This window comes from Colias croceus, chromosome 28 (assembly GCF_905220415.1).
Source record: "Colias croceus chromosome 28, ilColCroc2.1".
Taxonomy (NCBI): Eukaryota; Metazoa; Arthropoda; class Insecta; order Lepidoptera; family Pieridae; genus Colias; species Colias croceus.
Genome location: NC_059564.1, coordinates 3502856 through 3516034, shown reverse-complemented (window position 1 = coordinate 3516034; position 13179 = coordinate 3502856). Strand labels below are relative to the sequence as shown.

The following is a 13179-nucleotide window of genomic DNA, read 5'->3' as shown; positions in this document are numbered from 1 at the left end:
TGTATTTAAATATTTTTATCTTCTAATATCATTTATAAAATGGTAAATTCCAAAGTATAGTAAGTACTTTATTTATGTCCAACATATATCCATAGTTTAATTCTAATCCAAATTAGCATTATTATTTTTTACGTAAATGTCTAAAATATTCGCTCAATGCATTAAAATCCAATAAAAAAAATATTAATGTAAATACTTAGCAAGTATTGAAAATGTTAGATTAATTACTATTTATTTACTGGCAATTTAATTCCTTAATATTTTTTTAATGTCCGCAGTTTTATTAAAAACATTGATCATTCCAATAGAATTTTGATGTAATTGTAAAACTAAAATAATTGTTCAATGAAACTTAGTTTCTTAATTTTTTATACATGTATTAAAGTATTTATAGATTTAAGTTTACCGAATTATTTTTTGTAAACATTAAAAACTAGTATTAGAGTAAATTATTATGGATTAAATAAATGTGGTTATTTTAATGAATTTAATGTGTTTTAATTATTTATTTACCCTTAATTATTTAGCTAACAAGCTCGAAGACTCATTGAGCGAAATTACAAGGAAATTTAGGGTTTCATAATAGCTTAAGAATGGCTGAATTGACATTAATAATTTTTGTCTTGTTGGATTTGTATCTGTTTGGTTTGGGATAACTTTTTAAATTTTGCAAAAGCTTCCTTTGAAAAATCCAGGCAGAGCCGGGACGATCTAGTTAACCTGTTGTCTATTTTTGTGTTTTGTGTACATGCGTAGGTATATGATATATCGATTCTAACTAAAACACAGAATAGGTACTTAATAGTAGCTAACGCTGGTATAGCGTATAGCATGCACTATGCAGCTATACAGTATACACTTGAGCAATTTTAAGAACGTTTGTTACATATACGTATGATTCCTATTTATTATTATAAGTACAATATGTAAACAACGTAATATTCCCTTTCTTACGAATGCAATGGTACCACACCATACCTATGTAATGTAACGTTCCAACGAATGCACAATGCACAGGTACAGTTCTAAAATTCGAAAAGAAAATGCACACAGCGAGTGTGTTTTTTTTTTTTTATGAAAGAGGAGGCAACAGAGCAGACGCGACGCCTGATGGTAAGCGTTCAGCGTCGCCCATAAGCACCCACAACGCCAGGGACATTGGGAGTGTGTTGCCGGCCTTTTAAGAAAGAATACGCTCTCTTCTTAAAGGTCCCCAGATTGTAACCATTCGGGAATACCGTACTAGGAAGCTGGTTCCATAAGACTGTTGTTCGCGGAAAGAAGCTCCGTTTAAAGCGCACAGTTGTCGACCGCCAGCAGTCAAGGTGGTGAGGGTGGTATTTCTGTTTATGGCGGGCTGTGCGGTAATGGAACTTTGGTGTGTGTGTAACTTAGTGTTAGGCCTGCGTACGTGTTTTGCTAAAAAATTTTGGTCCCCGAGCCATTATGATCAAGTAATCTGAAGCTGGTTGGAACATCAATCGCTCGTTAGTTTGAAATAAGGTTAGGAATCCTTTTCGCAGAGGGGTTCGATAAAATTGAAAGCGAATGATAGACGCTTTTTACAAGTGGTTTCTGGTCGAGTGTCCATAATACTTACTAATATTACAAAAGCGTTAGTCCTTCATTCATTGTGTCTGGAGATAGTCAGGTAGTGATTTCCCCACTTTAAAAAAAAAGGTAGCTAGAGTGACATAGAAGAAACATCATTTTCATGAAAGTTCCAATTTGAATTGTACCTACTCCGAAATTTATGATTACCCATAGATGGCGCTGTATTAAAAATGCGACTTATTGACTACGGTCCATACGGGCGAAGCCAAAAGCAGAAAGCTAGTTATATAATTATTATATAGACATTACGCTTGTGCGTTTGAAAGCACTTTGTAAATTGAAGGTGATGATTTATTGCATTTTTAATTACAATTTTTTTTGGGCGCAGATTGCAGATTTCCTAATGCTTATGAATGGTGAATTGATGAACCTCAAATCCTTCTACTTGATCCCAATGACCGATTTTGCAGATATCTGTTTTATGATAAAATTAAATTTAAAATGTATGTTGAGCAAGTATGCATTTGATTTGTCGTAGGTAGTCTTTAAAAGAATTGCCGAAAGTGATAATATCGACTACCAAGTAGGATCTTAAACTATTTGGGATATTTAATAAAAAGAAAAGGTATTTTTCAGATCTTTTATTTAACACAATACAACAATACTTTGGTAAGTGAATGAGAAATAATTACAGTCATAATATTATTACCCTAGGGCCAATCGATTTGTTTGTACTTGCACAATACATTAAACTTTAAAATATGCAACTTTACCAACTTTTTTTAATAATTACAATTTCGTAAAAAATTTCTATCGAAACGAAGGTTGTTACGAATGAATATGAGCAGTTGTTTAACATATTTTGGCTGTACATACATTGATTTGTGCAAAAGCCATTCAAAATATACAATAATAAAACTATTTATTATTCTTTATACTTAATTTATTTACATTTTCACATGACAATATACATTATTGTAATTTGCATTTAATTTTGTATACAATTATAGATCTTATTAGAGAATTAACACCAGTACATTTTAAGCTTTTTGAGAATTAAAAAAACACACTTATACAAATAAAATTACTTTATTGTCACCCATGTCTGATTACAAAATTTTAATTACATGGTTCAAAATCCAGTAAGGAGTCAGTTACATACAAACATACAGGTAGCTAATAAAAGTGTGTTAAAAACAAAGGTAAATGAAATTTCACTACAAATAGCATATGCAGTTATAAGATACATATTTAATTGTGGTTAATCCTATGAATGCTATTAACTACATATTTCAACTGTTTTTTACATTGATTATCCATACTAATATTATAAATGCGAAAGTAATTAACTCTGTCTGTCTGTCTGTTACTCAATCACGCCTAAACTACTGAACCAATTTTCATGAAATTTGGTATGGAGATATTTTGATACCCAAGAAAAAACATAGGCCACTTTTTATCCCGGGGAAATGACGCAATCCCCGAAATCCCACAGGAACGAGAACTATGCGGGTTTTTCTTCGGGCAACAGCTAGTTTATTATATATTTATTTATTACTAGCTTTTCGCCAGCGGGTTCACCCGCTTTGTCTTAAACTGAATAAATTATATCACTCTATCTATTAAAAAAACCGCATCAAAATCCGCTGCGTCGTTTTAAACATACAAGCATACATAGGGACAGAGAAATTGTCTTTGTTTTATACTATGTAGTGATCAAACAATGCTTTGATGTGGTTTTTAGTGAGAATCAATGAAAAAACAAGAATTCTCACTTAGTATACCTTAATACTTAAGTCAAATCTATGAAATTTAGCATTACTTTTAATCACAGATCTACTACACATTTTCAACAGAAATTTCGGTGATTATGGAATAACAATCAACAATCTTAATACAGTCAAAATCTGTTATAACGACATCGAAGGGACTACTCATATTGAGTCGTAAAAACCGATAGTTGTAACAACTGGATTTTAATTTTGATACACCATATTCTTTGGCCAGGTTTTCGTTTGGAATTCCTTTCTCTAGCTTTGAAATAATACGCGATTTTTCTTCGATATTGATTTGTTGTCTTTTTTGCGACATGTTACAATTTTCACAGTTAACTCAACAATATGTTTCGGTGCACCTTGTGTAACGATAAGTAACAAACTGAGGCTACGGCCAAGCTACGGCATGCATGTGCTTTGTTTCTAAGAATGACAAAAGACCCTAAACTTTGATTACTTTTAAGATAATAGCCATTGACTATTAAACCGTGCCAGATGTGGATACAGTTACCTATTCAATAATTGTTTACAATACAGCCGGTCGTTCTACAGATATAATTCTCCGAAAATATTAACCAAATGTGGTCGCTTAATGCGGTATGTCGTATTAAACAATGTTGTAAAAACCAATGTTTTCGATAAGGCGGTCATATAACATTCAGCCAGGACCTTTGATTTTGGTCAATTTAACCGTAATGTTGTTCTAAACGATGTCGCCATAAACGGTTTTGACTGTATATATAAATCTCATGTCACAATGTTTGTCCTCAATGGACTCCTAAACCACATAACCGATTATAATAAAATTCGCACACCATGTGCAGTTCGATCCAACTTGAGAGATAGGATAGTTTAAATCTCAAATCGTTTTAGAGAAAGCGGGCGAAGCCGCGGGCGGTAAGCTAGTATTTTAAATGTTTACAATGCCAAATATTGTAATTAAATAAAAATTCATATGAATTGAACATTTTAAACTGATTCCACTCTTATTATACAATAAACTAATATTACCCGTCATTTTAAATGCAATACTTTTAACACATTTCATTATAATATGTACCTAATACTTATATTCAATATTCATACTGTTCACTATTTTAAACAATTTTTTTGTGTTTTTGAAGTGAAACTTCTTTATCGGGGAAGAATTTTTGGAAAAAAAATTAGTTTAACATTTCTTTGTTACGCGTGACATTTTTTCGTTACGCGCCATCTCTTTCTTATCCCTACCATGCGTGATTCGACGTTTTTCTGTAAAGTTGCATATAGTAAATTATTTTTTGAAAAATAAGGTCAGAAGTTTCACTTCACTTCTTATTTGTGTACACTAGTACACAAACACTTTTTTTTTTCACTAATATTGACGTTTTTTCCAAATTCCCTATCATCAATTGCTTTACTCAAAGCTTCACTGTTTTTTACAATTTGACACAGTTTTTTACAAATTAACACTGTTTTTAATAATATTGGTCACTGTTTTTTTACAATTTGACACAGTTTTTTTTTACAAATTTTCACTGAATTTTACACTGCTTTCAGTGATTTTTACACTGTCTTTTAGAGACTTCTCACTGTTTTTCACTATTAACTAACTAGTATTCACCATTTTTCCCTGTTATTCACGATTAGTCACTATTTTTCACCATATTTCATCATTTTTCCTACTGTTTGTCCCTACTTATCACTGTTTTTCCCTACTTTTCCATGTCCTTCACAGTTTTTCACCACTTTTCACAGTTTTTCACTACATTTCAGTGATCAAAGTTCCATATATCATATGGATAGTCCATGTGTCACTCGAACGCTGGCAAGATGGTCGGTTCCACCTTCTCCGGAGACATATCATCGGCTTCCGTGTCTGATGATGAGTGGGAGTCTTCATCGCTGGTGGATTCGTCTTTCTGTAATAAAGAGATGTGTTTTAGATTGATTTAAAAATATTTAAAAGATGATAGTGTTAGTATATGCACTTATAACTCATGGTTAAACAGGTTTTACTGATTTTCAATTTGGTCTATTTTTGTCCACTAACACTTGAATAGTTTATAACAATGAAAAAATTTTAAAAATTTTAATGACAAAATAACTAACACAGAGTGTGCAATTAGTATTTTATAGAATTGAATAATCTATAATATAAAAATGAGACGCTACATTTGTTTCTAAGCTCAAATCTCGCGAACGGCTGAACCGATTTCTTTAATTCTTTTTTTATAATATTCCTTGGAGTATCAGGATGGCTCTTATGGAGGGAAAATATAAACATGTACCACGGGCGAAGCCGGAGCGGACCGCTAGTAACTTATGAAATTAAATTTAATCTTATTAAAAACTAGCTGCGCTTCGCGGTTTCACCTGCATTGCTCCGCTCCTGTTGGTCTTAGCGTGATGATAATATATAGCCTATAGCCTTCCTCGATAAATGGGCTATCTAACACAGAAATAATTTTTCCTGAGATTAGCGCGTTCAAACAAACAAACTCTTCAGCATTATAATATTAGTATATATAGATATATATTAGTATAGTACATCCATGACTTATATTGATAAATAATCTACCTTCAATGTAAAAGCAGTGTAAGCCGGAGGTCCAGTATGGTATCTACAAGTGTTTGACGGCAATGGTAGTTTGGCCACCGGTTCTCTGCATGGTACACCACCACGGAGGTCACCGCATTGCTTGAAAAGCACCTGAAATTGAGGAAAAAGATAAAATTAATAATTTTAAACTGTATATGAACTTATGTATTTGTTTAAGTGCACTTGGAAATTAAATAAAAACAAGTCAATAACTGCGTTAAAAACAACCGACTTCAAACTTGCACTTGCAACATTTGCAAATACAGACAAAAATGCTCATAAAATAAAAACTACTGGGCCTATCCAAATAAAATTTTTATGGGACCAATTCGACACCATCCCGCATCGAACAAAAAAAGAATCACGTAAATCGGTCCAGAAACCTCGGAGTAATCGGTGTACATACAAAAAAAAAAAAAACATACCGGCCGAATTGATAGCCTCCTCCTTTTTTTGAAGTCGGTTAATAAAGTATAAATAAAACACTATTCACATGTAGATATTATATGAATAGAAAGCGATATATTTGCCATCGCTTAAAAGATTATATAAATAGATTATATTACTAGCTGTCCCAGCCATTTTGGACGAGTATGGAAACTAACACTGTGACACAAGAATCGATACTAATATTATAGAGCTGAAGAGTTTGTTTTGTTTGAACGCGCTAATCTCAAGAACTACTGGTCCGATTTGAAAAATTCTTTCGGTGTTAGATAGCCCATTTATCGAGGAAGGTGCGTGCGGGTGGCAATGCGGGTGAAACTGCGGGGCACAGCTAGTTTTATATACATAAAGAAAAGATTAAAATACTTAACAACATGATAAAAGGATTGCCACTTAAGATAAACACAGTACCACAGAATTTATTTGTTACTGTATGTTTCTTTTACTAAAACTCGAAAACGTCTGAACCAATTTCTATATCTGTTATCTAAATTTGATATTGAAATAATTGTGAAAGTAAATGGAATGTTTGGGAATGTAATAGATTTAGGAATGAAAGAAACACATTTAAAATCATCATCACTTGAATTAATCAATTTTTAATATTTAATTTTAACATTCAATTATACTGAACTGGAGACGAAGAAAAAAAATGTCTTGGTCTGGCAGTACACAGAAGGCTGATCACCTACTTGTCCCTAAATAAAATCGATCAGTGAAACAGATGTATAATGCATCTGCCCCTTACCCCACTTGGGGACATGGGACTTCACTTATACTAAACTAGTGGCCCATTTTAATTATAAATAAATAAATATTTCGGGACAATTTTCACACACGGCACGATCTGATCCCATACTAAGCTTTTCGCTTGTGTTATGGAAACCAGATGGCTGATAAACATACATATATAATTTTAAATAAATACTTATATAGATAATTAACATCCAGACACGGAGCAAACATCTTTGTTCATCACACAAATATTTGCCCCGGGTGGGAATCGAACCCACGACCTCTGGCTTGGAAGGCAGGGCCACTACCAACCAAGCCAACCGGTCAGTCAATCATCCGGTCAATTGAAAGAAAGAAAGAAAAGAAAGAAAAAACATTTATTTCAAGGACATTAAAATAAACACATTTACATAAAAAACAACAACAAAAAACTTAAAACATAAAAAACAAATATAAATTACAATTTAACTACAACTTAGAAAAGAGAAAAAAAAAATAATAATAATAAAAAATAAGGAGACAAAAAATTACACTAAGTTAGTACGGTAGGGTGTCCTTGAAAAAGGGTTACCAACTCAGCTAAATACTGTACGGCAGTAATGCACGCACAGCGCTGGTTTTCAGTGGCCCCTTATCGTTGTTGAAATTAGAGTGACAATTGGTGAAATAAATATATTTTCACAGCATACCTGTTGTCTATCATTCAATATATGCTTCAAGCAGTGCTTAGCAGCGGGTAATGTATGCACCGAGCATCGAACCCCGCCCTCCGTGAATGTGCACTTCCCTTGCGATGGGTTCCCACGGTTCGACGGGATTTCGTTCACCTGAAATTTAATAGACATTTTGTTATTTATATTTACATAAAATAATATATTACAACAAGTAATTCTTGTATATTGGTCGCCGAATTGTCGAAATGCGACCATAGTCATAAACTCTTTTTCATCAAAATCGGTCCCGGTCCCGGTCATCAAAGATTGTCTGTGCCAAATTTCATCAAAATCGGTCCAGTAGTTTATGAGCCTAATAGGCTCATTTCATCAAAATCGGTCCAGTAGTTTATGAGCCTAATAGGCATTTGGCACAGACAATCTTTAGATCCTGAGAAAGAACATAGGCTACCTTTTATTGCGAAATATGTACCACGGGCGAAGCCGGGGCGGACCGCTAGTATACTATACATAAAAAATATAAATAAACTAGCTTCCGCCCACGTCTTTGTACGTGTATCCCCGTTTTTCCCCGTTCCCGTAAGAATATCGGAAAATCCAAGGGGACGCATACGTTATGACATCTACCTGCATGCCAAATTTCAGCCCGATACGTCCAGTGGTTTGGGCTGTGCGTTGATAGATCACTATATCAGTCACCTTTGAGTTTTATATATATAGATTATCAACAAATACTCACTTTAGCCCGTTTTTTATGCAGTTTTCTTGCCAACACAGCGTCCACACCATGTTTCTTATGATATCCGGCAAATGCCTTCAATTTGCGCAGTTGCCGTCTCTCTCGCACTGTTAGCGGACCACTCCGGGCCTGTGTGTTTATGCTGCCTGAAAATATAAGATTAATAAGATGTTAATTTTGATATTAAGTTTTATAGCTTTAGAGATCCTTGGTTAAAATTTATCCGTCCAATAAAGTATTACACGAACATTTTAAAATGTCACCTGTAAACTGTATAATACGGACAATTACAATATATTTTTGAAATGGTAGTTTAATACGTTATTTGATGAATAAGTTTTAACCAAGGATTGAAAAATCAGCCCTTAAAAAAATATACTAGCTTTTCGCCCACAGTTTACCCGCGTAGTTAAAGGAAAAACCCGCATAGTTCCCGTTCCCGGTGGATTTTTGAGATAAAATCTATCCTATGTTTTAATCGGGAACTTTATTTTCTATCACCAAAATTTATATTTGTCATCAAGTTGTATCACCTAATAAATAGATCTATCACCACGAAATATTTTCGTTCTCAGATAAACAAAAATTGTTCCCAGGTGTAAATTATCAAATTAATGTTAATATGTGTGTAAAATAAGAGATCGATAACCAATAAAATAATATTGCATTACATGAATATAAACCTCGTTCTTATAATAACAGTTTTAATAGTTAAATAATAGCTCTGTGCTCAGAATGGTAGATCTGTCACCAAATAAATCGATTATCGATCCCTGACTGCGACTCCTTTTTATTTGATATTTTGTCACCAATACAGTAGTAACATTTTATTTCGTTCAGATATTAAATTAATAGTATACGTTACCAATTTAATACATCAATTTATAATTTAAATGAAAAAATGATCAAAGGGGCGGAGACAAATTGGCGCGCTTTAAAAATTGACATGTGCAAACATATTATCGGATTAGCCATACGCTTAAAGCTGGCTAACCCCCCACCAGAAGCAAAAAATGTGCTTATCGGCCAGAAAATAAAAAGGGGGCGCCCTTCGAAATCCAAACCAGCGCTGATTATTCAGTGATTATTGTTTTTTAACATTAAATATTGATTATTTTAACTTTTAGTAACATAATATGATTTATTGGTGATCTCTTTAAATTAGTTTGCTTAAATACTTATTAGGACACACCTATTATAATACATACAAAAACATTTATTTGGTACTAGACCTTATATCTCAGGATTTTAAGTGATTTAATGTGGAACTGATTTTGCATTGTTTGGTGACTACATTTTGGTGACAGATCTACTATTTTGAGGACAAACCCTATTATTTAAGAAACACAAAACTAATTAGATTGGTGATAGCTTAAATGATACCCGTTTTAATCCAAGTTACATCCTTTGTGTTTGCCAAATTTCAAGATAGTCGATTCAGCAGTTTTTACGTGAAGGAGTAACAAACAAACATACAAACTTTTGCATTTATAATATTAGTAGGATGCGCAGGATGATGAGTAACAATGTAAAAAAAAAAATAACTTTAAAGCTAATTAGTACAATTTGGCGGCTTTATTATTATACATTTTCGATGTAAACTGATACTTTATTCAAAAAGTTCTCACAGCATTGAAATTGTTTAAGTAATTAAAATGTTTAAAACTAGTAAAGTTATTATGAAAATGAGTCGCCAAATGTGATGCTAAGCATAAAACTAAAGGGTCCACCAATTCGGACAAAAACGAAACAAAATATAGTTATTATTAAGACAAAGCAAGTATTAGAACCTGCTTTCATGAAGGAGAACATGAAAAACGGCATAAGGCAAGACAAGGCGGTAATAAGGCAGAATGTCTGCCAGTGCAGCTAGTTTTTAACAGACTTCCAAAAAAAGGAGGTTATCAATTCGGCCGGTATGTTTTTTTTTTAATGTATGTACACCGATTACTCCGAGGTTTCTGAACCGATTTACGTGATTCTTTTTTTGTTCGATGCGGGATGGTGTCGAATTGGTCCCATAAAAATTTTATTCGGATAGGCCCAGTAAGTGTTAATTATTAATAGATAGGGCTTCAAGATGATTTAGTAAACCATTTTAAGTTTTTACAAAGCGGACAAAGCCGCGAGCAATAAGCTATGCATAATTTAAAACTACTTACAATACAATTCCTTCTCCGACCTCAGTCCCTTAACATACTGCAACCTAGCCATTTGCAGGCACACCCTTAGCCGTCCCATTTGACTTATATATGCGGTTTGCAACGATTTCAATACATCTCTAGCTTCGCACACTGCTTCTTCCGCTGTGAATACGCCGGCACGCCTGAAATAATTAAATAAATGAAAAAAATACATCATATTATGTATAGAAAATGCTTCTAAAATTAAAACAAGGGCCATCAATAAATGGTTTAATAATAATTTTGAGACGTTTTGCAAGCAAATTTAACTTGAAATTCAATAACCACAGTCGCTAATCCTAAATAATAGCAATCTTCCATACAATATTCTCTAAACCATTAATCACAATTCTTCCACAATAACTACAGCTCTTTCTGTCTCTACACTGTTACCCTTTTACTACCACTTCACAAAAAACTTTTTGTTGCCTTAATATTTTTTAAAGCTTTATTTTAACACAAGATAAAATAGATGTGCCAAATTTAGTTTCAATGCTCGTGTAAAGGATACAAATAATGCTAGTTAAGTCTTATAGATGGGAAAGCATTGATTGTCTATACCACAGGTCTAGTATCTCATTTTATTGACCATCATATATTTTTCTTGAACTTTATATTCATATCCCTAACTTTGACCAACACTTTCACATATACCATTCACTATGAAACCCACACTTTGACCACTAATACACACAGCTGTCTATTCTCACACGAAGCCGGTCCATTTTCATCCACATCCAGAATATCATCCTTAACTTCAACACTAGCGCTATCAGTGTCGCATCCCCAAAAACTAGCCATTTTCCTTACAATACATACCAATATTATAAATGCGAAAGTAACTCTGTATGTCTGTCTGTTACTCAATCACGCCTAAACTACTGAACCAACTAGCATGAAATTTGGTATAGAGATATTTTTATACCCGAGAAAGGATGCTACTTTTTACCTCGGTAAATAGGATAAGTTTTATCCCGGAAATCCCACGGGAACGGGAACTATGCGGGTTTTTCTTTGACTGCGCGGGCGAAGCTGCGGGGGGAAAGCTAGTACTATCTAAACCATTGTCTACAAACTAACATAATTATACAACACTTTCTTTCCCTTCACTTTTCCACTTTTATCAACAATTAGCTAACACTCACTTATAACTCTAACTCAGACCACATCTTTCACATATGGCCCTTAATTTCATCATAATTTCACTTATGCTCCTCGGTTTTACCACCACTTTTACTTTTACTATACCGCACACTTTGACCACCACTTTCACTTTTACCCATCACTTTTGACCACCACTTTCACATACCCTTCACTTTGACCACTAATACTGACCATAGCGGTCTATTCTCGCACGGAGCCGGTTCATTTTCGTCCAAATCCAGAATATCATCTGTAACTTCGACGCTATCGGCATCACTGTCGCTACAAGCTGCGCTCTCCATTATATTGCGACATACTGTAGTGTTCACGGCTGTTGCTTCTATTTCCTCTGAAAATTTAATAAACACATCACTTTTAGTATCACTAAATAGTATAAAACAAAGTCGCTTTCTCTGTCCCTATGTCCCTTTGTATGCTTAAATCTTTAAAACTACGCAACGGATTTTGATGCGTTTTTTTTTTTATAGATAGAGCGATTCAAGAGGAAGGTTTTAGTATATAATTTATAAGGTTTTAGACAAAGCGGGCGAAGCCGCGGGCGGTAAGCTAGTAAATTATAAAATAAATAAAAATTTAATAACTAGTAGTATGTAGTTAGTAGTAATTAGCCTGGAAGATATTGCTGATAAGCGATAAGGTTGCCTTATGTGTTATGCATGTTTTCCATTTCTATTAATATTATGTATTGTAACTTGTAATGGTACATAAAATTATTAAATAAATAAATAATTACATATTGCAATTCAGAAGATTGTCATCCCAATTGTTTAATTCATATGTGAAGACATCTTATTTACTCTTGTATTTTAATTACTATGGTTAATTATGAAAGATGAACTTATTAAAAATATTTTTAAAGCTTTTAAAACCCTGCATAAAACCTATCCTGTCAGCCTAAGCCTAAACTAAGCTGTTTTCAACAGTTGCGCCTATTTTTTTCATTTATTTACTATGACATAATACTTAATATGAAAAGTTGATTAAATGTAGTTTTAAAACTTCTATATTTTGTCTTGTTTTAGTTAAATCTTCGAGCCATAAGGCCGCCATTTGTACATTTTAAATGGTTTTGTTTTACTTTTATTTTAGTACATATGTTGTACAATAAAGAGTAAATAAATAAATAATAAATATAAATAACTCAAAAATACTCACTAAAGGGATCGACAGCATGTGTAATAGGCTCGTGGTCAGCTGGATCGCTCACTACTGAAACGGATGACGCGCAAGATGTTGTACGCGTACGTTCCGGCCTGAAAGTCAAAGTGGAGGTCGAAGGTAAAGTGAAAGTGGAGGTCAAAGTCAAAGTTAAAGTGAAATTGAAGAA

The 13179-nt window shown here is 33.4% G+C and overlaps 1 protein-coding gene across 1 annotated transcript in view; it reads right to left on the bottom strand.

Moving 5' to 3' along the window:
* Positions 1-4577: 4577 nt before the first annotated feature.
* The window catches only part of LOC123704175 (KAT8 regulatory NSL complex subunit 2), a 12963-nt gene continuing 4361 nt past the window's right edge, over positions 4578-13179 (bottom strand). Inside the window, exons 5-11 of the mRNA XM_045652480.1 lie at positions 13008-13105; positions 12024-12180; positions 10668-10831; positions 8506-8651; positions 7782-7919; positions 5890-6021; positions 4578-5230 (exon numbers count right to left, since the gene is read on the bottom strand). Of these exons, the coding sequence (XP_045508436.1) occupies positions 5123-5230; positions 5890-6021; positions 7782-7919; positions 8506-8651; positions 10668-10831; positions 12024-12180; positions 13008-13105 (943 nt within the window). The 3' untranslated portion in view covers positions 4578-5122. The remainder of the gene's footprint in view (positions 5231-5889; positions 6022-7781; positions 7920-8505; positions 8652-10667; positions 10832-12023; positions 12181-13007; positions 13106-13179) is intronic.